This window comes from Tripterygium wilfordii, chromosome 21, assembly GCF_013401445.1.
Source record: "Tripterygium wilfordii isolate XIE 37 chromosome 21, ASM1340144v1, whole genome shotgun sequence".
Lineage (NCBI taxonomy): Eukaryota > Viridiplantae > Streptophyta > Magnoliopsida > Celastrales > Celastraceae > Tripterygium > Tripterygium wilfordii.
This window is the reverse complement of record NC_052252.1, coordinates 1,016,180-1,041,006: the sequence shown is the minus strand read 5'-3', so window position 1 is coordinate 1,041,006 and position 24,827 is coordinate 1,016,180. Positions and strand designations below refer to the sequence as shown.

Below are 24,827 nucleotides of genomic sequence, written 5' to 3'. Positions count from 1 at the left end.
ATATTTTTTTTCAAAATCTACTATATTCCAAGATTATGAATATCAAAATACTCAAAAAAAAAATTTAATTCATAATATAAGATAGTTTTGCGGATAATAGTACTTACAATTGTCGCAAAAATTGGAGTCCCCTTCTACCAAAAATGTATCTAAAATCCAGTAAAAAATGGCTGGGTCATAAAAGATAAGATATCATTCTCTACCCTTTCATGTATTTTTTACAAAGAAATTAATGTGCCTACCAAACATATATGTATATAATATATCATCATTGTACCAAACATATATTCTTCTTGAAAAAAAAAATAAGGATCTTTCAACCCATCTCTGTCCCATCTGAAGAAAGATGCCATTTTGATTTTTGTGCACACCATAAATTTCCACCATTCATACAGTCTCTAAGAGAGGTTGCAGTAATTGGAGAGACAGCCATGGCAACTGAGGTCAAAACCCAAGTGAAGGTTAGCCATGGTGTGGAACCCTTTTGGAAAGCTTTGGCTATGGATTATATGCTGGTGATCCCCCAAATCATCCCTAATTTAGTCAAGAATGCTGAATTCATTGAAGGAGATGGTGGTCTTGGTACTGTCATACTCTTCACCTTTGGTCCAAGTGAGTCCTAAATAACTTTGTTCGTCTCCCCCTCAAACTTTATTTTCATTTATTTTTTGTTAATGCCAGTACTTTTTTTTACAGCCGTAACTTTAATGAACATTCTTTTAATACGAATAATAGATGTACCAGCAATGAAGTACCAGAAGGAAAAGATTGTGGAGCTTGATGCGACTTTGCATCGGATTGCGATGGAAGTGGTGGAAGGAGGTCACCTGAACCTTGGTTTTTCTTCATACAAGACGACTTTCCAACTGACAGCACTGGGAGAGCAAGAGACTCTTGTTGATCTCACAGTGACGTATGAGTCTGAAATTGATCAGGAAAGTAGCATGCCATCAAAGACAACAGCTTCTGCACTAACTTATGTCAAGTGCCTCGAAAATTACTTGTCGAATCCTGTCGTTTAGATGATCATATCTTCATGAACTCAATAAACATTGTGTGTTTTATGCTGTTTCCTTTAAATGGAGTGAAAATGTTGAATGTGTTTTGCTTGAATCTGTCCTCCATGTCAATTGAATCCCTTTCCGGCGAGAATAAGCAGTGTTTGCATTCAGTAAGTGTTTACATTCAGTAGAGAAAAGTGATCGAATCCAATAGTTTTGAGAAGAGGCGGGATCTACGTAAACCTTACCCCCATAATATATAGAGAGGTTGTTCTCAGAAATTGAACATGTGATCTCTAGGTTGCAGCCATGCAAAGTACCACTAAGCCACATGTTGGTTTGTCATATTTCAATTATGTACAGGGCCCAAATGCACATGCCATTTCGTTGTGCAGGATAGTAATGCAGATATTTCTTTCCAGGATATGTGGCAGGATTCCCGGAACTAGGTCAACGGTTAAGGCTTCTATACTTAGTCAACTAAACCTAGGGCCACCCGACTAAATCGATTGGTCAACGGTTAAGGCTTCTATACTTTGTAAACTCTTCAGTTGTCTTGAAATGCAGGTTCTGTGTTAACTGTTGATCAGCTGATAGTAGCCAAGAGGCATTGAAATATGATTTTGATAATAAGGCAGTCACAATGTTAAGAACTTGAGTTAGTCTTTGTTTAATAAAGAGAATAAGAGATGACATATATTGAGAAGGACATGATCCTTCTTTGACAGTTGACCGCAACCAACAGCCATTTATTCACAGAGAAGCTAATGCTTTAATTATTCAGTTATTCTGCAACTGCATTCAAGCATAATGATCACTTCTTGCAAACAATTCCAAGTCCAGCAGAGTAACGGTGAGTGCAGTCGAGCGGGACAAGTTCTGTCATGGACGAGGCATCCTTGTCAATCGAATCACTAACCGCGGAGAACAAGCATCGTTTGCAATCCTTAAAGAGAATAGAAGGAACCTCAAGGTAGGCATTGCCACACCATGCTTCACTGGGTTCTCGAAATTTGGCCTGTATGTCCTGCCTAACACACCAATGAGACCATCAACATTCGACGATAGGTCAAAGAACCTGAAGTGCACCTCCAAGTGAGCAAAACAGTCATCAGCTGGTACTTTATAGTTATGGATTTTGTCATCTTCTTTAGTCCACTGGCACAACATTGACCAAAATCTTTGCAGTATCTTTTTAAGGTCACAATGACACTATTCTTGCTTGCAATTCTCTCCACTTTCACATCCTTCTCCGGCGAATACCAAGTAGAGAGGGTACCTTCTGATAGAACTAAATCCTTTCCATTGTAGCTGAACTTGAGATAATCAACTTCATTATCCCAATTAGCAACCTTGGTGGCTTCAAGGGAGAATTTATGACACTTGAAAAGGATTCCAAGTGCATGAATCCACGTAAAGTCCCTCATTCTGCCTTCCGGTCTGTGGCCAACTAAGCGGCTGTTGATTTGTAGATTGCTGTCAGAGACTAAGCTGAAATGCTCATTGCTCTTTCCATGGAAGTAGAACACAACACCATCAGCACCAACGAATCGGGGGTCGTAGCATGCTGATCCAAGGCCTTCGCAATTCGGTTTTCGATCTGAAAACAATATGAAACACAATAGTACACACAGAATTAGTATGGTATAGTTAAGACATTCTGGTAGTTCTTTTATTCGATTAGTACTTACGCCTGCAATGTGATTTGCAAACTGGTGAATCACAGTTGATGTAGCAAGCTTTAGAGTTTGGGTATTGTGGTTCAAGGCCAGGACACTCATATAGGCACTCTATGACCTCATTGTAGCATCGGCTCGCTGGGTTCGCACAGCGATAAGAGTAGACTGCACTGGTTTCTTTCACAGCTGAAACCATGACAAGCAGAATGATAAGCAATGGGATATCCATACTTATTGCAATGAGAGGAGAGGGGAAACCGGGAAACAATGCTAATTGATGATGTGAGAAGCTAACTTCTCCTCTGCTATTTATAGGCTACTGCATTACACCATCTTGTGATGCAATTAAAGTAGCATCTACATGTCCAGATTCCATTTATGAATCAGTATCTTAGTTGGGTTTTGGAGACTCAACGGTGAGACTATTAATGCACATGACAATATCTTTATGCAGAAGTAGAAGGGTATTGATGAATACTCACCACACGGGATGGAGGCCCAAGTCTAGCATCACAAGTTTGGGTCTAACTCTCTATTGAAAATCCATGTTGACAATAGGAGGTTTGTCCTCCCTTATAAGTTAGACTCTAAACCCATCATCTTCCGATGTGGGATTCTCATCAATCCTCCCCCTTTGAGAGCATGCACGTCCTCGTGCATGTCCTTGACTGTATCAGTTGGGCATACGGCCCACTTACCGCCCCAAGCCTTGCGAGCCAGGGTCACATAGCCTTGCCAAACCCACCATCTTCCGATGTGGGATTCTCATCAATCCTCCCCCCTTGGGAGCATGCACGTCCTAATGTGGGATTCTCATCAATCCTCCCCTCTTGGGAGCATGCACGTCCTCCTGCATGGCCTTGACTGTATCAGTTGGGCATACGGTCCACTTACCGCCCCAAGCCTTGCGAGTCAGGGTCACATAGCCTTGTCAATTCCAGTGGATCCAGGGCTTTCCCAGTTACTTATAACGGCATTTTTTTCTTTCTTTCTTTTTTAACGACATTTTTCTCTTTTCCAACCCGCCCATAATGGATACGACCCATTGTCTGCTAATCCAACACCACAAAGGAATGGGCTCTGGGGCAAGCCCGCCTACGATAGTGCCAGCCCACGGGCCTGCACGCAGGCGCGTGCACTCTCAATGAAAGCACCAAACGACCTCTTTCTCTTTTCCAACCCGCCCACAACGGATACAACCCATTGTCTGCTAATCCAACACCACAAAGGAATGGGCTCTGGGGCAAGCCCGCCTACGATAGTGCCAGCCCACGGGCCTGCACGCAGTCGCGTGCACTCTCAATGAAAGCACCAAACAACCTCTTTCTCTTTTCCAACCCGCCCACAATGGATACGACCCATTGTATCTTTATGCAGAAGTAGAAGGGTATTGATGAATACCCACCACACGGGATGGAGGCCCAAGTCTAGCATTACAAGTTTGGGCCTAACTCTCTATTGAAAACTCATGTTGACAATAGGAGGTTTGTCCTCCCTTATAAGCTAGACTCCAAACCCACCATCTTCCGATGTGGGATTCTCATCAATCCTCCCCCTTTGAGAGCATGCACATCCTCGTGCATGGCCCTGACTGTATCAGTTGGGCATACGGCCCACTTACCGCCCCAAGCCTTGCGAGCCAGGGTCACATAGCCTTGCCAAACCCACCATCTTCCGATGTGGGATTCTCATCAATCCTCCCCCCTTGGGAGCATGCACGCCCTCCTGCATGGCCTTGACTGTATCAGTTGGGCATACGGCCCACTTACCGTCCCAAGCCTTGCGAGCCAGGGTCACATAGCCTTGCCAAGTCCAGTGGATCTAGGGATACGACCCATTGTCTGCTAATCCAACACCACAAAGGAATGGGCTCTGGGGCAAGCTCGCCTACGATAGTGCCAGCCCACGGGCCTGCACGCAGGCGCGTGCACTCTCAATGAAAGCACCAAACGACCTCTTTCTCTTTTCCAACCTGCCTACAACGGATACGACCCATTGTCTGCTAATCCAACACCACAAAGGAATGGGCTCTGGGGCAAGCCCGCCTATGATAGTGCCAGCCCACGGGCCTGTAAGCAGGCGCGTGCACTCTCAATGAAAGCACCAATGATGAATACCCACCACATGATATGGGGGCCCAAGTCTAACATCACAAGTTTGAGTCTAACTCTCTATTGAAAACTCAGGTTGACAATAGGAGGTTTGTCCTCCCTTATAAGCTAGACTCCAAACCCACCATCTTCCGATGTGGGATTCTCATAAGGTATTTCCAACTTGTCCATACTAATATCCCACATCGGATTGACATAACACAATCGAGTGGTATATAAATAAAGTCTTAGCACCTCTCATGCAAAAATACACTTTCTGGGTTTAAGTACCAATGGTGACAGTCCATGAAGAACAAATCCATGTGGACCCGTAACCCGTAACGGATAATACTCTTGATGTGATTGGGCTTAATTGGATTTCTAACTTAATATCGGAGCGAAGACTCGGTCCATTTGGACGTGATATATACTTGTCCACTTGTTGGGTCTGACATACAGTATTTGGACTTGGATTTGTAACACAACTAAAGTTAGAAGACCTCCTGAAGAAACGGAGAGAAGTCAATGGTTCAGGCTATCAATTGTCAACTCTGCAGGTGTATTATTATAAGCAACAGAGAGATTATGTGCTAGCTAGTCTTGTGGCAGCTAAGCTCAAATGAATTGTTGTTTATTGAAGAAAACTAGTGTTCCATAAGTAAACGATAGGCTCGGGTGGACAAGTTTCGGTTTTATGGTTCATTTCATTTTTTATTTTTATTTTTTATGGCACAAAGAAGAGAAAGAACTACAACCCGAAACAATGGGCAGGGGGGGACAAAGTCACTATCTAAGAAAAGTTGTAAATGAAGAAAATAAGAACTGAGAATGCATCCAGATTTGAAACCCGGTGCGACCCATTTGGCCAATTTATCGACCCAGACATTGGAATGTCTCCTAACTTTACAAGCAGACCATAGAGAGATGTTGATCCAAAAGGTATTGATGTGCCTAATCCCATACAAACATTATGTACAACATGGGGCAGTGATCCCTATTAAAAAATCATGCACAAACAGTCAAGCAAATATAATCCTCTTTAGGCCAAAAGACTAGGACGACTTTATAGATCCAAAAAATGCATTGATTGTATGCATGCAACAAATTTCTTTATAGCTAGCACATTCTCCTATGTCATCGGTCATACTTTAGCATCTTGAGTCAAGACATTCAAGATTTTCCCTGTTCGATTGATTAGGCATGGTGGATAGAATCACGTCTGTTTCAATTGTGTGTTGTTTCAGCTATGAAATGGGTTGGGCTTATGCTGAAACCGGACTGATAATAGGCAAGGAAGGACAGAAAAACAAACCCAATATAATCATTCATAGAGTGGTATTGTTCGGGTGTATCTCAAAAGAAAGTGTACTCGATACATGATTAAATTTGTATGGTGTTGTTGTCGGTTATCAGAAAAAGAAAAAAAAAGGTTTTAAATCTTATTGTCTCGAGAAATTTCGTTAGCAAAGATATACAAGCTAAGCACGTGATTTTATACATTCATGCACTTAGCCAAAAATGATAAGATTTGAAAATTAAGAATGAACAAATAAGGCAAACAAAACAAGCATATTAGTTATAAATTCAATTTGATATTTTGTCATATATGAGACCTTGTGTGAATTAAAGGAGCAATTCATGCACCTGCTCCTGAAATTTATTATCTTTTTACTTATATTGCTCCCTTAATATCCTCTAATCCAGATTTCATCATATCTAAATTAAGGTTGTAATACAACAAATATACCATTTTTTTCAATAATTCTGTGATCTGTTTTTTAATTGGATATTTCTGGCAACCATAATTTTATGATTTTGTCTCAATAACTTGTTCCCTGTTTAGGTTATATTATTGACTATTAAATTCCATGATTTTGGACAAATTAATGGGGGTAGAATAAGGCCACGTCACTATCTAATATTTTCATGGAGTTTATATATAGCATCATAAGAGTGTTTGTTTTCAGGGAAAATTCCTTATTCTCTCAATTTGTTTGCCAAAATGACGAGAAAGAAAGTGAAGCTTGCTTATATCACTAATGATTCTGCAAGAAAAGCAACCTTCAAAAAGAGAAAGAAGGGATTGATGAAGAAGGTGAGTGAATTGAGCACTCTTTGCGGCATTGATGCTTGTGCTATTGTGTACAGTCCCTATGACTCTCAGCCAGAGGTCTGGCCCTCTCCCGTTGGCATTCAACGCGTTCTGTCGCAGTTCATGAAGATGCCGGAGATGGAACAGAGCAAGAAGATGGTGAATCAAGAGAGCTTCCTCCGCCAGAGGATTGTCAAGGCGAACGAGCAGCTCAAGAAGCAGAGGAAGGATAATCGAGAGAAGGAAATGATTCATGTCATGTTCCAGACCCTGACTGCAGGACAATCGCTTCAGAGCTTGAACATGATGGACCTCAGCGATCTCGGATGGTTGATTGATCAAAACTTGAAGGAGATTCAGAAGGCGTTTGAGAAGAATAATAATGTGAATGATTCAACTACTCAAGCACCGTCTGCACCAGTGTCAGGGCCGGTTTTGACGAACCCTAATTTGGAGTTCGAGCAGCTTTTTGAAGATCAAAAGCCAGGGACGTTAGGTTTTGGGATGAACATGCAGAGTCAACAATGGCCTATGGATATGTTGAACAATCAAGCTCAAACGGGTACGGGTACGGGTACGGGCACGGGCACATGGTTACCGGCTGGGGAGGATATGATTTTGCCATTTGGGGAAAATCAACCAAATGCTTTTTGGTCCAGTGGATTTTTTCGTTGAGAAAGATCCATTGGAAACAAAAAAATTATCTCTTCGTTATGTTTTTTTGTTGTTTTTTTTTTATTTATTTTCAATGATGATGTACCTTCCAACAATCCTAATAATAATGATTTTCAAGTTTTTATTTTTTAATTTAAACATAATTAGTACTTTAAAATTATAAACATCTTAACGGATCATAAAAAAAATATACATTAATTTGGTAGTAAAGATCCATTTTATTGGACCTGTAATATTCATGCATCCCATACCATTAGTTTATGGTAGTATTTTGTCCAACTATGATGTACATTTCATTGCTTTGGGTCCTAAGCTTGGGTTTTCCACTTTCTAACTCGTATTTACAACAGAAAGATATAATCAAGGGATCGATAGTCAACGTATGATGGATGCCTCAAAAACTACAATTTCAATTCAATAGTTTGAGAAGTGTACCATATCACGTCATACTTTTCTTTTTCTACTCTTAAAACATGTACTTTTACTCGACCATTGGATGAGAACTTCGGACTCTAAGAAATTCCAGAATTCTCATATCCATTTGTAACTAGGGAATCTCCAACGCTCAACTCAATAAAAACAATGCCAATATTTTCCTGCGACAAATATGCTAGAAATGTATATAATTGGTCACCTCATTTTGTACTATTTTTATATGAAAGGGTTTGCATACTTGGGAATGTTTCCCTTCTTGGCGTAAGAATGTTTGTGCTTATCTAATGTCATCAACATGCCCCTAGCGCTCACATAGGCTTGGGGTCCTCCTCATTACATTCATGTTGGACTGGGCTATCATGCCGGTAGAGAATGTCAAGAGATGAGCAGTCGGCCAGTTAAAAAGACAAACAAATTTACATGCTTAGATCAATCTTGCATATGTTTACGGACGGCGATGATAAATCTTATTAATGATGTTATCAGCTCTTTCTCACGATCTGTCTCTGAAACAATCACTCATTATCACTAGGGTTTTCACAATCAGAATATTTATAATGGGATCCGTTAGAGGGCAAACTTCTCTCGCCATAATATAAATCTTATTAATGATGTTATCATCTCTTTCTCACGATTTGTCTCTGAAACAATCACTCATTATCACTAGGGTTTTCACAATCAGAATATTTATAATGGGATCCGTTAGAGGGCAAACTTCTCTCGCCATAATGCGGGTCGCAGCCCAAACAGGTCCCTCCCACTAATTTGTTGAGTGGATTGGCAGATAGATTCCCAACTATAGACCTTCGACTTTTTCAATGGTCCATCATAGCCTTGCTAGATTTCTTCATTTTAATTTACATTTTCCTGCCATTTATGGAATAAAATAACGTATGAGAAAGTCAACACTAAGTAAATTAATCATATTTGATAATAAAGAGATACAATGTTACTTTGTTCTAACCGAGAACAACATTATACAAGTGTGTCATTTAAACATTCGATATAGACCTGACTCAGGTTGTGAGGTCACATGAAGCATACAAAAAAAATTATTGCTCACATAATTAACTAATAGATTAGGCTAGCTTTGCTTGTATAATATCTACTATACCGACATAAAATATTATCAACACATTAATGATTTATCTATTATCGATATCCAATATTTATACATCCTATTATGTGGTGGTATCCAATAAAAAATTATTTTATTAAAAAATAAAATATATTATTTATATGATAATTATATTTAGACTCTATAAATATATGTGTATATGATGAGCTATTGCTAGTCTTGGAAAGAATTTTGGTTGGTAATTGGTGGCCAAAATGGTTGGACGGGGAAGAATATGAAATCGTTTGAGTTGTTTTGTGATATCTCATAATTATTTTTAATCTCAATCGTTGGTTAGATCCAGCGGTTGAGGTGAGAAGTTCATAATAAAAGATAATACTAATTTGTTAAAAATTAAATTTTTTTGGTTGACAATTTACAGTTTTCACACGTGCCAAACAGAACAAAGTCGTCGCCATCAACATATGACACACGTGTGTGAGGAACAGAGAAAAGACATAGGTAAATGATTTTTTTATTGATTTACAAATCAATATGCGAGACTCTCTGCTGTTGTTGTGATCTCTCTTTCTCTCTTCTTCTTCTTCTTCTTCTTCTTCTTCCGTTGATTTCTAGGTTCGATTTTGTATATAATCGGAGAGAAACGCGGAGAGAGAGAAAGGGGCGTTGAAAAGACGAAACTGACCTCCTCCTCATCTCTCTTTGCCGTCTCTGCTCTCTGAATCATTATCCGAGGAGACTCTGATTGTTTGGACGGTGTCACCATGAACGAGAAGGCCAACGTATCTAAGGAGCTTAATGGCAGGCACCGAAAGGTATTTATTCATTTTACTTCATCCATATCTATGCTTCTCCAGATATGAATTCCTCATTGTTTTTAATCATTTCTTTGAATTTGATCGTTGAATTGAGTTATCTTCATTGTTGTTGTTTGATCTGATTGTTATGCGTTTTTATTGTGCTTGATTTGTTTTTGTTTGAATTATGCGAAATTAAAGACATTTCAATGGGACGTTGATGCGTCTCAATATAGTTTGATCTGATCTGAACAGCTTCGAGCGCGATAGTGTGGTTTCATCAATTCCTTTTCCAGATTGATATTGGATAGCTTTTTTAGATTTAATGGTTTTTTTTTTTCTCTTTTCTCTAGCTCGATTCTTGATTAAGTTCTGATATAATTTTACTCTAGACGATGAGAAAAATGCTGTGGTTGTTTCATTTTTTTTTAAGTTAATTGACCAATCCAAATTTGTGCCAAGTAATTTGATACAGGCTGTCTGCATTCATATTGAAGAACTCTTAAAATTTCCTTAAAAAATATTTCCCTTGACCACAGCTTATTGATTGTGTACTTAAGTGCTAACTTAGATGGTCTTCTATAATGGATCATCAGGGGAGTGGAACCATCAGGCATCTGATGCATGCAATAAAGCATTTATTACGCCAATTCTCCATGTCTGGATTGTTTTCCCTGCATGTTGCTGATTATGAATTTTGGTTGGATTTTCTGTACTGGCATCTTTGATGGCTTTGAGTCAGACTTGGAAGAGCAATATGTTATCTTACTTTGACAGTCTTTTTCTAGGGCGATTTCTTACCCGCTCAGTCTTCGCTTTGCAGATTCTGGAGGGGCTTCTTAAATTGCCAGAAAATAGGGAATGTGCTGACTGCAAAACCAAGTATGTATCTAGAAAGATCTGTGTAATGTAACTATCATAATAGTAAACTACCAAGTGGATAGAGTAGACATCACATAATAATTATGGGTCTTCTTAGATTGTATTACATATAATCAAATGTTTGCTTGCTCTGTTTTCTTTTTATTATTTGTATGCATCGGTGGTTGTAAATTTTGTGATAGTGACTTTCTTGTTGTGCAGAGGTCCAAGATGGGCTAGCGTGAATTTAGGCATCTTTATATGCATGCAATGTTCTGGGGTCCACAGAAGTCTTGGGGTTCACATTTCGAAGGTGATGATGTGTTTTTAAATGCGTTCTCCATTGACCATTGTAATTGTTACTATAATATAGGAAGTTAAGTGGCATGGTAGAGGTAGAGCACCTGGACTTCCATTGTCTTTCATATGCGGATTGACAGCACAAAGTATAGCAAGGTCTTGTAGACTCCACCCAAGGTGCAGTGAAGTTTTGTAAAGATCTACTTCGGAGGTCTACCACCGGATCTTATTTTATGAGTTCATCATTAGTCATTATTTCTGAACTTCTCTATACTAAAATTTTGTAGGGACACTGGCATTTGATGCTATTTTCCCTCATTGGTGGTTGAGCCTCCGGCAAGTAGCAATCACTTGTGTCAGTTTTTTGTATTTTCCTGTTGGTAATATGGGAAAGAATTTGGTTTTCATGGCAGTATATTCATTGCTTTGGATTACCATTTGTTCTTTAGTCTCCTACAATGATTTTTTTTCCGTCCAGAAAACGTTAATTAAAAGTTCTTCTTTTGTGTCCTATTCATATTACTTTGTTCAGTGCAGCCGTGCAAAATTTGCTTTATTGGTGGACTGTTAAAGCTATACCACCCCGTATAATATTCTGGTGATTCTGGACATGTATTGCATTTCATTAACATGCAACTCAGTAATCAATGAAAAAGCATCTTTTTATGCAGACAGCATTGTTGAATTTTACTTGGCTTGCTGCAGGTACGATCTGCGACGTTGGATACATGGCTACCAGAGCAAGTTGCATTTATTCAATGTAAGCAGCTTGTCTTTTCGGTCATGTCCTCATATTCAATATGGTTGATGTTGGTGTGGTTTTAACTTTTAAGATCAACCAAAGGCCTGCGACTTATTAAAGTTATTGGCTTTTTGCAGCAATGGGAAATGAAAAGTCAAATAGTTATTGGGAAGCAGAGTTACCCCCAAACTATGACAGAGTAGGGATTGAGAATTTCATCCGTGCAAAGTATGTATCCCTAAGTTATAACCATATACTGTACATATCCTTTACTATTACTTTGTTGATATATTCTGTTTGCATGAAGATGCTGTCTTATTTGTTGACTAACTTGTTTGATTATTCAATTGTTGCAGGTATGAAGAGAAGAGATGGGTTTCCAAAGATGGGAAGCCAAACTCCCTGCCTAGAGGGCAGGACGAAAGGGCTTCAGTGCATTCGCAGAGACCTGGGGAAAGAAGTGGGCATGGGTATGCCAGCAATCCAGAAAATTCGTATGAGGAAAGAAAAAACCTTCACACTCCAAATGTAAAAGACAGTGTTCCTGCTACAAAAATTAGCATGCCTGCACCTCCCAGGGGACCCAATCAGGTAAATAGAAAACTTTTCAGCCTTGGTTTTGGTGTGACCATCAACCATGGGTTATATGTACGAGTAAGAGTGAAGACTGAAGTATATCCCACATACTGGAAATGATAATTTGTATAATTGATGTATGTCCACGCCTTATAGGGCACTAAAATGATCTCAACGGGGTTAGAGTCGTATTACATTTTTTTAAGGGTAAATTTTTGGTGTCTTATATCATTTGCGTGACATAATTTGTAGTTATCAGATTTATTGTTTGTGGAGTAGGTCTTTTCCACACATAGCGACACTTCTGCTGGTTTGCTCATATGGATGTGTGTGATGATGGATATTTATGAACAGGTTGCTCCTGTATCAAAGCCTCAACAAGCTGTTGAGACAACAGATTCACTAGTGGCTCCAGCCGAGGTGACAAAGAAGGCTGCAGATGCTGCTTCAGCTGTCTCTCACCCTAAAGTTGACTTAGCTACTGACCTTTTCAACATGCTTTCCTTTGATAGTCCTAGTGAAAATGGCTCAGAGGCTGCTCCAACGGATGATAATTCTTGGGCAGGCTTTCAGTGTATATCTTTTGCTTCTCTCCTTGATATCAACTTACTAGTATAAACAAAGAATTTTTGGCTTCTCCTTTTTGTTATTTTTTTTAAATAATAAAGTTCTGTTGAAATGGTTTCTTTCTTGCAACCACTGCAATATGTAGCTATAGTCTTGAGTTTTGATACATGTTTATGCTCGTTGTAAACAAATTGCAGCTGCCTCTGCTGAAGATGCATCACCTGCTGAAAATGCTAGTCCAGCTAAAGCAGTTGAGAATAATACCCGGTCAACATCTGCAATTGAGGATCTATTTAAAGATACACCACTATTTACAACTACACCAGTTGCAGAGAAACCCCAAAAAGATGTGAAAAATGATATTATGAGCCTTTTCGAGAAGGTATGTGCTTTAGGAGCAAATTTATTGCAGTTTAGGAAGCGATTATTCAAAAAAAATTATTGAGTTGATTAGTTGTTTATTGGAGGCAGCGCTTTATGAGCCTTTTCAATTTCATTCCTGTGTTTGTGTTAAAATTTTATCAATCTTTGCTGTTACATTAGATTGAGATTGACTTCATTTTAAGTATACAGTAAATTTCAAAGAACCAACTTCATTCGCATGATCTTGAACTCTACTATACTTTTGGCTTTATATCAGTTGAAGGCATTGCGGCATTGCCTGACACAGTTGTTTGAATATTTTACAGTCGAATATGGTGTCACCTTTTTCCCTGCATCAACAACAACTTGCTATGCTGGCACAGCAACAGTCCCTTCTCATGGCCGCTGCAGCGAAATCTGCTGTTGGGGACCCGAAACTCTCTGGAAAAATTCAACAACCTGGATCCAATGGTGTCAATATGCCTACTCAAAATTGGCCAAACATTGGCTACCAAATTCCTGGAATGATGATGCCAGTAGGTGGAACTGCTGAACTTCAGAAACTTATGCAGGTTAGAGTGAAAAAGACAACTTTATCTATCATTAGTACTGGTTGATTTATTCATCTAATTTCTCACTTGGGTATTTCTCTGTTCTTCGGGTTAGGCAAGTAACATGGGACAGGCATATTCAACGGGGACTTCTGTCGAATTACCAACGTCCAGGTACCTTCCTATCCATTGTGTATTTTGGAAAAAAAATCATAAAAATTATGTTTTGATTGATGAATTAGCACAATGTGGATCCTTTAGATTCATTCAATAAGTAGTTGGCTGAAATTAATTTGTTTTGTTAATTTTCTTGTTTGAATCAAATTTGGTTGGTTTTTGACCTCCGCAAACATTCATGCATGCCTGTATTACTCTTACAAAATATGCCTAGTTATCTGGGTGATGCACTCGTGTTTGCTTGTGGAGAACCAGCAGGCGTATCTGAAACCCGTGCTAATATGGAGGCCATCTTAATTTGGTGATCCTAGTTTGTTGTGTTATGAAAAGAGAATCTAAGCAGGTGATGAAATACTTCATGTGCACCATGAATTAACATGCCATTAATCTTATCTCTGCAGCTTTTACTCTATGGGCCAAGTAACACAAAGTAATGTTGTGGGAAATAATGCAGTCAATGCGACTCAACCAGCACCACCAATACTATCTGCATCTCCATCTCCATCACAGTCGGCGAAGGATTATGATTTTTCCTCATTGACACAAGGGTTCTTTTCAAAGCACTGAGTTGGCCTTGTCATTGGTATTACTGCCTTTCATCATACAATACCAAAATAGTTGTTGCATGAAAATCGCATTTGGAAGTTTCTTTTCAAGTATTTGGGAGCTGTAAACTATTATGTAGTGAGCATTTACAGTTTTTCCTTTGATGTTTGGGGTGGGTGATGGTTCATTTGTAAGAGTAGATGGAGTAATAAAGATGGGGTAGGAATTGTTGGGATAATTTTTTTCCCTTCTTATTCTAGTTTCTTTGGCCAAATTTTTTTTCCTTCTCATTTGATATGTATGCATGTTTGAGCCAGTTGACTATGCATCATGTATGAAAATGTGTATTGATTGCACCCAAAATGTCTTTTCTTACAAATGGGGTAGTAACCCGATATTGAGGGAGCCATTCCTTCTTGGTCCTAGGTTCAATTCTCATTAGAGTTGAGACTTTCGAATTCCATCTATGTCCCATAAATGTCAAAGAGTTGAGCATTCTCGAAGGCCTAGTCGACAGCCAAATCATGGTCTTGGCAGTTGGCATTATGTGGCCACGAAAGTAATGTTGTAAACCAAAGCCACAATCAGCATCCCTCTATGGTCTATTCCTCCTTGTAATTGCATTTGTAAATCTCCACATTTTCAATCCAAAGCTTGCCAAACGAACATACTATTGGCCACCCTTCAAAAGTTTCCCATTTTTTTTAAGAAAAATGACAACGTTATATATAATACAAGTTTGTTCTTTAGACATTTTATATGGGTTTAAATTCAGACCAGTAAGACACGTTGGAGAGCACGTGGAGGACGATAACACACGGCAAATCGATGCCATTAACAAGGCACCTAAAGAAATCCGAGACCTTGAATTACCGGACTACTACAATCACGGCTGAGTCGGACGACAGTTCGCCGACTAACAGTGGCAGACTCAGAAGAGAGCAGTCGCTGAGCGAGGACTAGTTGAACCGGAGGGGAAGCATTTATTAACAAGTTTAATGAGGAAATGAGGGTGCAGAGGCAGAAGTCGTTAGATCATTACAAACAGATGATTAGTGTCACAGGCTATTAGACATTTTTGTGTCGATGGCTTGCTTGTAAATTTTTCCATCTTCATTTTTGGTCCCATTGCACTGTATGTATACTACCAAAATTATAGATGGAAGGTTTTTTTTTCTTTTTATTTAGACGATTTTATGTTCTGTAAGTCATATGATTACAAGGAAAATATGCCTATTAGTGCGCTTATTATTTTAATATATAATAACAAATTAGTATCTCTTACATTGCCATCGAGACTGGGAAGAGCCTATCCAAGAAAGTATATACGCCCCCTCCTAACAGGAGTGCACCACTGCCAGAAAACCAACCCCAACCATAAGAACTTGGATAGAAGTTATCAGGCTAAAGAAAATAGTGAGCATGTGAAGGAACGTTCATATATTCAACAATTGCATGTTCCTAAAACTAGTAGGGGTAAAATGAGGGGAAAAAAAAGATACCTTATTGGATTAATCCATGCAGAGAACTTGCGGAATGAAAGCAGGCTCTGCAGATATATCTAAATGTCAATTCTGCTAAAAAAATAAAAAAACTGAACCAGAAGAATTTAAATACCATGATAAAGGCAGTATAGCATCAAACATTTTTGAGAACAAGTAGCGGTGACTGGTGAGAGCGCAGAGACTGCATAATATATAGTAGGGATCATTACAAATTTACAACTGTATGCTTACCTGCAAGGCTCCAGCGAAAGAAGCAGCAATCAGTAAAGGGGCAACATAGCCAGTTGTGTATGTCAAAAGTAGGCTGCCCCCTATAACCGGATCCTGCAGGGGGAAAAAAAAACTCTGTTACTATTTGCACAGTCATGACTTCATTGGTCGGTGAACCAAAAATCCCTCACCATGCTATCATATAATCCCGGAAGTTTTACAGCACATAACCATCATCTAAACTAAATTCAAATCATTAACTTCAAACTTTTCAGGGTACCTTAGATGTAGCCACATATCCCAGTATAGTGGCCAGTACCGGTGTACTGCAAGGTGATGCAGCTAGAGCAAATGTAAGCCCAGCTAAATATGCTTGGACACCTATATTGCCAAAATATTTTAATGTCATGGTTTGTGGGAGCATATAGTGAAGTACTTCACCAAAAGGTTCAGATAAATAAGAAAGGGGGACAAATTAAATAAGTCACTTGAAGGGAAACTTGCTGCAGCCGAGCGGGGGTCAAAATTGTCTAGAAAAGAGGGAAATTGCAATTGAATTATCTGCAAAAAATCAACCCAAGGATCAGTTATTTACAAAAGAAAGGAGACCTACAGATATATTAACAGTAAAAAATTTTCAAAATGCCTAGATATTAGTTTCTGATATCTTTTGTAAAGTAACTATGGACCCAAAAAAACACGAACCTTAATTCGAACTAGTCGAGGAGCTATCAATCACAAAACAGAAATGATTCAACATAAAACATGCAAAGGAGCATTAATGATTCAACATAAACACACAGAGAAACGAAACAAAAAGAAACACGTCAAGCACCACGATCCCATCACAATGTACTGGGTCTAGGGAGTGCATATGTATACAACCTAACCCCCACACTATGAAGTGGTTTTTTCGGGTATGAAGGAAAAAAAAAGAAAAGAAAAAAAGAAGACGATCAGTTAACCACCACAGAACTGTGTTATGTTACTGAGAGGACTATGGAGAAGAATACTTCCAGCATGGAAAGCGTCCTTAGTAGTTATAGCTGCACTCAGTATATAAGCAGTCCCATTTATTCTTCAATGTTAAATAATTGATAAAACTCTTAAATCAATTAACCAAGAAGTTGCAATTCCATTATAATAAAGACAACTCTAGATGTGCAACCCATAATAAAATATGTGCATCACAAGACAAAAGTATCATTATAAATCAATACCTCAAGGAGATTCAGACCCATAATTACTGCCAAAACAGAAGCTGCCAATGGTAATCCCTGACCTATCTGTCCATATGCCTTTCCAGCGAATGAAGCAACAATGCCGAGAAGAGCTAGTGTGGTTGCCAATCCCAGAGCAAATGCAACAGAATCTCCAATGATCTGAGAGACACAAAAAAAAGATATAAAAAGAACACGATAGTCATCAGGATGTGTGAGTATCCATGTGCTTGTAACAGCAGGTATGTGAGCACAGCTGTGTGCAGGTACAGTGTGAGTGTGTGTCAGTAGATTTGTATGTCCACTGCAACATATTGTATAAAAAGATGTACACTGAATGCAAATAAAGATATGAAACAAACATATGCTCCAAAAGACTACAAGCAGCTTGCATACATCAAAACTTAAGACCTTTGTCACTTGAGTAGTGTGATAAAGATGAAAGAACTCAAATGTGCAACTTCATTACGGGGAGGAGCTCGTAGGACCTATCCCTTAACAATAGCATATTTTGGGATTGGACTGCATTTAAAATGTTATTTTCTTTAATAACCTCTCTCTAAATTTTTGCATTTGGGAGTGAAAGCAAAATGTGTTACAAATCAGAAATGGATTAGCTCATGGTTACATTTCGAAGCTCATTATGAAGCCTCAATAATGACACCCAATCTAGATCATACTACTCTTGCAAGGAAATGAAGCAGGCAGCTTATGTGAGGTAACATAATTAGTAAGTCATTACCTCAGCCCTGCTCTTTCCTGAGCCAAATGCTCCTACAATTCCAAACAGCTCATAAGTCAGCATCAGACAAGAAAGGGCAATGAAGGAAACTAGAACAATATGTAAGAGGCTGACCAATGTAACCAAGGGTCAATGGTAGAACACTTAATGTACAAGGAGATAGGCTAGTTGCAAGTCCTGCTCCAAAAATAACTGCCAAGCTGTAAAGACAACCAGAAGTGAACCACAGAGGACAAAAAGAAACGATGATGAATTTTAACTTTCAAGCAAGCCAAAAATGCAGAAACGAATTAAAGGACATAGTCTAGGATTGAACCTAGTGAAACTAAGAGCTGACAGCTGGCCTTGAACAGCTTCATTTGCTTGCTGTCCGGCTGAATATAGGAAGCCTCCAAAAAAATCTCCCAGGCTTCCTTCGGCCAAAGTATAAGCAGAAGTGGCTCCTTCCTGACTAGAGGATAGAAGGAAATTTAGTTCCCAACAATAACAAAACACCGCAAGCCAGCTAAGAACAAGAACACCCAGGTAAAATAGCAATACGGGAATTTTGACTGCGTAGAAAATTTAAAGGAATAACTCCGCATGTGCTTGTAGTCGGTCTCAAGCCCGGATAAAAGAGGAGGGTTGTGGTAAGTCGGCAGCCAGCGTAAAATACACGGCTTGAAATAATAACAAAGGATATGGATTCATTACTGCTTTGACTTTGGTCTCTACCATACCACAATAGGAGTTGAATAAAGTATGATCTTAGATAGAAATGAATGGTGGAAACAAATACACATTGAGGATTCCCGTTGATTTTCTCATAGACTCATGTAGCCGACCCCAAACTTTTGGGATAAAGGCTCGGATAATGAGAAAATTAAAGGGATTGATAAAATTGACATCATCAAATATCAAACAAAACATCACTGAAGAAAAATGCATCACAACTTATCATAACTTCGCCAAAAAGAAAATATAAAATGAAGGTAGAGCCAGATTAGTAAAGAAAGAAAAGCTGATGCATGAAATAATGGCATGATTCCTCACCAATATATTTTTCATCATTGCAGCCTCTGATGTGTCTATTGCAACCAAATTCATCACTGACAACATCAGAAGAAGAAAGAAAGTTTCTAGTTAGAAGCTTATCACATTGCAACTAAATGACTATTTCAAAAGGAAGAATGGACACAAGAAAAAAATGCACAGTATTCGACTTAACCTAGCAATACGCATTACAAGCAGCACGCTACATAGAGCAATAGCTTAGAAATTAACCACACAGTCCTGAGTCCTGACTCACACTGTTCAAATAGTAAACTATTCATCCAAAGAACATATTCACTACATTCTTCTCTACAGGGGCATATTAGGTTCGAAATTAAAAGAAACAAAAGAATTGTCAAAACCAACAGGGCTCAAATGCTAAAAATGAGCATTCTGAGTACCTTCCATGGAATCGACAACTGCATTAACTCGAAAGCTTCTATAATGACCATTAATCCTTGAAAATGAAACGAAATCTCCGCAGTAACTGCCCGGTTTGGAGCGCTTTCTTAAAATTTCAACAGGCACCGTAAATTTCCCTAAGCACAGACGCAAACATGTTTGACATGATCGACTAAGCTCCATCTATTAAATTCACAAATTGATAGATAAGAGGGCCAAATTGACCTACCATGATGTCCTCGCTGAGTGTAAGCACAAGAACTAACAGAGTGGACTGCAACCAAACTCGTCGATTGCATTTCCAGAGAGAGATGGAGAAGAAAATTGATGTGTGTGAGCTGTGGCTGTAAATCGCGCTGAAGCGGGAGATTTTTCTCTTATTAAGAGATAGTTAACACTTGACAGTGATAATATGTTGCGACCGATTTGAACGGTATGTCGGTATTCACTAAGAAACGGCATCGTTTCACATGGTTGTCAAATGTCAGGTCCACATTGGGCCGGACATCAAGAAAAGGTTGTGCCCAAGTGTCGAAATGAGCCGGGCCTTATCAACACTCCTTTTATAGAGTTCTTGTTGTGGGCTTAATTAACACAGCGTAATATACTAGGAAATTGCCACACTAAAGAGTATCAGATCTAAGTAAAATTTGCAAATCTATGTATGAACTATATTGGCTGGATTGGAGTATCATATTACACTTTACAGCAAGAGAAATTAATTAATACTTCCAAAATGTCTGTGAAAATGTATACTTTGGTCAAGACTGGAGGTTCCTCTTACTAGTCATATAGAGCTTTCGCAGATTGAGTTCTGATTGTTTTGCTGTCATTCTTCAAAACTTTCTCAACAGACTTTTCATTTGATGCTATTGCTTTTGCTAATGCTTTCTTCTTCCGGACATTTTTCGATCTCTTCATAGGTCTTCCCTTTATTTTTCTGTTACCAAATATGTCCACAGTTAGGAAAGAGTAGAAAGAAGTGGTCATAATAAAAGCCAAACATGACACTGGAAAAAAAATATACATATAAAGTAAACAACTCTCGTGCACAAGCCTCTCGTAGAAGGTGGGGTCAGTGGTATAGTTACAGTGGTGCAAAGGTCAGATTCAATTTTGGAAACAATCTCTTCTCCTCATATCATGTGATATATATATATATCACACTTAAGATTAGAGATTTGTCAAAGGGGCAGTGAACAAATAACTGTAAGCATAACTTCTTCATTGTCAACTTACAAGTTGTCCTCCTAAGAGGAGAGAGACAGAGAGAGAGAGAGAGTTGGGATGGGGGTGTTGGGGGGAACCGTGGAATGCTTTGTTAAAAGCCAAAGGATGTAGACTAGGCAACTTGAAAGCGGACAATATTATTATACTACAACTCCTCGATTTGAAGCAATTTATCTCTTAAAGGATGCAGCCTCTAACGTGTGACAACCTGTTCATCTTACAGTTTTTGTCAAACCAAGACTATAATTGAGTCTAGAAGCCTGCAGATCAATTGATGCCATATAGTGGGATATTTATTGCACTTAGTCTGTATAGCAATAGTCACTATCAGTCTATAATATGTTGACTACACCAAAGCAACCAAGAGAAAATTACTTAGGATCTAGAGAAATTTTGTGAAGCACGTAGCACGATCTCTCAACCAAGAGACATTGGAATGCCAACCTTTAAATACTCTACTAATTTTGCAAGACTCAATATTTTTCCTTCCCCTTTGCTTGAATTCCACTACTAGTCATAAAATCAAACAGAGCTCTCAAATCCTAAATTCCCCATCATCAAACTCCAAAGCATATAAAGAAGTTCTATTTCACCTTCTTAAGAGTACTCTCTCTAGGCCTAGGCCTCTTCATTATCCTTTCCAAACCTAGAATGCTTACACAAAATGAATTGGAAGCTGACCTCTGCAAGTACCCATCTTTTGACTCCTTCAAAAGCCTTAATATCATGTAAACTATACAGGACTAGAACATCAGATCCCTAGGACCCTTGTCAACCATATATGCATATCCAATTGCAAGAAAACTATGTGGAGATCACTAACACCAAACCATGTATGACGAATCCATGGATCAGTGAATAGAATATCCTTATACTCGTCAGTCGTCACCAATCTCAAATGAAACCCATATAATTAAGGGTACAAATTGAATCAAGAAATTGAACTCTCTCGCCAGACCTCCAAATTGAGAATTAAGGATACTATTATCCATAATTTGGAAACACTCAGACCTCCATATATGCAAAACACCATAAAACTTAGAAGACAGAAACTAGTTTCAAAGTAGAAGCTTAAATTCAAGAAGTAATAGAAAATCAACGCTTTTTTTTCAGAAAATTTTCGCATAATAGCATGAAACAATTTCTACAAATCATTCGCAAACAAAACCAATCGATCACAGCCTCAAAGAAACAGCAGCAGCTTATCATTACTGACCTTGAAGTAGAAAAAGAACTTCGTGCTCCAGGTTCTGAGGTGTCCATATCTGCATAATCAAGAAGACAATAAATCGGCTACACAAACGCGAAGCTGGAAATCATGGAGGCAAAAGGAATACAAGTTTTCTTCTATTCCTAGAGAAGTACCTTGAGGAAAATCTGAAACTGTTGGTTCCGTGATGTCCATTGAAGCAACGCCTTTATGGTTCTTCTTGTTCCTGTTCTTCGCCATTGTTGGGACGCGAGCGATAAGAGGACGGAGGGCTTCGTGTTACGGCAAAAGCCAAAAACCCTAGTATTAGGTATGAACAAGGGCCCATGGAGGGCAATTGGTCAGTTTGGGCCAAACCTAAGTCCGCTTCAAAATATGGGCTAAGCCTAATTGAGCCCATATGTCCATTGGAGCATTACAGCAATGAAATCATCTCTTTTTTTTTGGAAAAAAATGTGGGCCAATCTTGGGGTCTTTATTTCTTTCCATTTATAGAAGATATGAGAATCGTACTGCATACATAATTAATGTAACACGAGGCCCGCCTTCATCAAATCATGTCCTGGTTTTATCATCTTGCCTTTTGTCTAGTCTTATAACTATATCGGATTGACATAATTCAACTGAGTGACATATAAATATAGTTGAGTACTTCTCACACAATTGTTTATCAAAAAAAGAAAAAGTACTTTTCGCACAATACACGCATTTTTTTTGGTTCTAAGTACTTTATAAACATGTCAAGAGAACAAATCGGTATGGGTCCGTGACAGAAAAGAACAATATTTGTTGATGTATCTTAACTGGATTTCTAAACCTTTGTTGTCTATTTGTGTTTTAGGTAATCATTTGACGCCACCATAATAACACAATTGGGTCCAGTAAGGCTTGGAACCCATTTACATGGCAAGTGATTTATTCAACTACTGTTAAAGTACCACGTAGATAGATTGTGGGAATTTCTTACCATTTATAAAGACAAGCCTACTTTCATTACACCAAGACATTTTGTTACCCAGTTGGGTTTTAACCCATGGATTTCACGTCTTAGTAGCTGGATTAAGGAGAAACAAAGTCTTGCGAGGTCAATGTATTCTTGGGAATCGGACAACCCAAAGTGACAATATTGTTTGTATATATGGGGGGTGGATTTACAACACGGTACCGGAGTCAACTCCTCCCATTTAGGTCACCTATTGGCTGTTGGGCATTTTGGGTGTTCTTATAGAAAATGCGTTGTTTGGGCCAATTGGGCCTTTCGGATTTCCTTAAAGAAAACGCGTTGTTGATGGTAAAGATCTGGATTTATCTATATATATATATAGAGGAATTCTCTCATGAGGTCCTAACTTTTAGGGGTCAAAATATTTTTTTTTAAATTTAGAAAAAATATATTTGTATTTTGATTGGTTTTATGAATCCAACGATATTTTTTTTTTGTTCAAAACAAAAATCAAATTAAACATGAAAAGTACATGATAATTCTGGATCATTTTGTGAAACCAATCAAAACACAAATATATTTTTTTTAGATTTTTGAAAAATGTTTTCAAGTTGCGTTTGTTTTTTTGTTTCGAATAAAAAATATATTGTTGAGTTCGTGAAACCGATCAAAACACAAATATATTTTTTTTTAGATTTTTGAAAAATATTTTGAATCCTATATATATATATATATATATATGTTAACAGCAACAATATTTATCAGCAACAACATATCCATTCTCTCTCCTAGAACAATGTTAGCATAAAAAGAAACACAAATGGCAGAAGAGATATACTTTAACTTGGTGGGCACTCAATATCAAAGGAGATGTAGGGATGGACAAGGAGTTGACAATATTGGGTGCCAGTACACATTTTGAGAGGGGGAGAGGGCGGATGTACAAGGAGTTGAACAGTGTTAGACGCAAAAAGCGCTTTTGGAGGGGGGGGGCCCAGATGTAGGGATGGACAAGGAGTTGACAGTATTGGGTGCCAGTCTTTTGGAGCTAGCATATATTTTGAGAGGGGATTATATCTTGGTCGCCACTCAAAATATCAAAGATGTAGGGATGGACAAGGAGTTGACAGTATTGGGTGCCAGTCTTTTGGAGCTAGCACGTACATATTTTGAGGGGGGGGGGGGGGGGGGGGGGGGGGCTAGCACATATTTTGAAGGTAGGGTGGTAGCACATATTTTGAGCGGGGGGCGGGGGGACTCTTGTCGTTTTGTTTTTTTTAAGACATCTTGTTGTTTTTATAACTTTGTCAGAAGCTAATTTCCTCCTGGGCAAGGCGACAATGATGCTGGAACGGTGAGAGTGAAGTCTGAAGAGCCAATGAACTGGAAGAGCCACGTTGCAATAAGGTTCAATCATTAAAAAAGCAGCCAAGCACATGCCATAAACAGAAGAATAGGCCTTTCTGGGCACAACCAAATGGCCTTTATAAAATCACAGTCATGCACCCTAATCCTTATCTTATTCAACAATCATATTCACCACACCCTGTCATGCACACCCTAATCCTTATCTCAAACGGCCTAAATGCTAGTGCATACTCTTCAAATTTACAAGTTGTTAAATGGAGCTTTTTTTGTACACTTATGTTAGCGCACAAATTTCTCCTCATATTTTTTCCAAATACAAATTCTGTCAACTCAAAAAATATTTTTATTGACAATTTATAGATTTTCTATTTAACAACAACTGCATCAAAATCTATATTTTAAATTTTTGCCACATTAAAATATTAGTGTAGTCCA

General features: G+C 38.6%; 5 protein-coding genes and 1 pseudogene across 9 annotated transcripts; 3 read left to right on the top strand and 3 right to left on the bottom strand.

Annotated features, from left to right (window-relative positions):
- Positions 1-354: 354 nt before the first annotated feature.
- LOC119987878 (phytohormone-binding protein-like) lies at positions 355-1,067 on the top strand. The gene is made up of 2 exons (XM_038832782.1): positions 355-612; positions 736-1,067. The coding sequence occupies exons 1-2, from the start codon at positions 432-434 to the stop codon at positions 1,020-1,022; spliced, it is 468 nt and encodes a 155-aa protein (XP_038688710.1). The 5' UTR covers positions 355-431; the 3' UTR covers positions 1,023-1,067.
- Positions 1,068-1,815: 748 nt separating this feature from the next.
- Positions 1,816-2,909, bottom strand: LOC119989484 (annotated as a pseudogene).
- Positions 2,910-6,772: 3,863 nt separating this feature from the next.
- Positions 6,773-7,620, top strand: LOC119987661 (agamous-like MADS-box protein AGL80). Its single transcript, XM_038832578.1, has one exon. It carries the CDS (start codon positions 6,773-6,775, stop codon positions 7,535-7,537), a length of 765 nt encoding a protein of 254 aa, XP_038688506.1. The 3' UTR covers positions 7,538-7,620.
- A 1,983-nt stretch (positions 7,621-9,603) lies between these two features.
- On the top strand, positions 9,604-14,893 carry LOC119989045 (ADP-ribosylation factor GTPase-activating protein AGD5-like). Of its 3 annotated transcripts, XM_038834336.1 has the most exons (11): positions 9,604-9,865; positions 10,671-10,729; positions 10,931-11,021; positions 11,714-11,768; positions 11,888-11,978; positions 12,107-12,341; positions 12,681-12,900; positions 13,091-13,275; positions 13,583-13,828; positions 13,923-13,981; positions 14,386-14,893. In XM_038834336.1, exons 1-11 carry the CDS (start codon positions 9,815-9,817, stop codon positions 14,549-14,551), a joined length of 1,458 nt encoding a protein of 485 aa, XP_038690264.1. In that variant the 5' UTR covers positions 9,604-9,814; the 3' UTR covers positions 14,552-14,893. The 3 variants fall into 3 exon arrangements, with proteins under 3 accessions (XP_038690264.1, XP_038690266.1, XP_038690265.1); XM_038834338.1 differs by lacking the exons at positions 9,604-9,865; positions 10,671-10,729; positions 10,931-11,021 and adding exons at positions 11,043-11,185; positions 11,296-11,620 and having other exon boundaries at positions 14,386-14,551; XM_038834337.1 differs by lacking the exons at positions 9,604-9,865; positions 10,671-10,729; positions 10,931-11,021 and adding exons at positions 11,046-11,219; positions 11,296-11,620 and having other exon boundaries at positions 14,386-14,551.
- A 790-nt stretch (positions 14,894-15,683) lies between these two features.
- On the bottom strand, positions 15,684-22,392 carry LOC119989046 (cytochrome c-type biogenesis ccda-like chloroplastic protein). Of its 3 annotated transcripts, none has more exons than XR_005465719.1 (14): positions 22,237-22,392; positions 22,088-22,136; positions 19,871-20,581; positions 19,641-19,778; positions 19,240-19,295; positions 18,524-18,654; positions 18,322-18,407; positions 18,208-18,239; positions 17,466-17,627; positions 16,734-16,806; positions 16,526-16,626; positions 16,267-16,359; positions 16,033-16,104; positions 15,684-15,884 (listed from the first exon to the last, which is right to left on the bottom strand). XR_005465719.1 is itself a non-coding variant. In XM_038834340.1 (14 exons), exons 3-14 carry the CDS (start codon positions 19,938-19,940, stop codon positions 15,812-15,814), a joined length of 1,062 nt encoding a protein of 353 aa, XP_038690268.1. In that variant the 5' UTR covers positions 19,941-20,581; positions 22,088-22,136; positions 22,237-22,392; the 3' UTR covers positions 15,684-15,811. The 3 variants fall into 3 exon arrangements, 2 of the variants coding, with proteins under 2 accessions (XP_038690268.1, XP_038690269.1); XM_038834340.1 differs by having other exon boundaries at positions 16,033-16,079; XM_038834341.1 differs by lacking the exon at positions 16,033-16,104.
- LOC119989476 lies at positions 20,425-22,321 on the bottom strand. Its single transcript, XM_038835020.1, has 6 exons — positions 22,237-22,321; positions 22,088-22,136; positions 21,702-21,764; positions 21,518-21,588; positions 21,316-21,378; positions 20,425-20,651 (listed from the first exon to the last, which is right to left on the bottom strand). Exons 1-6 carry the CDS (start codon positions 22,319-22,321, stop codon positions 20,425-20,427), a joined length of 558 nt encoding a protein of 185 aa, XP_038690948.1.
- Positions 22,393-24,827: the final 2,435 nt, after the last annotated feature.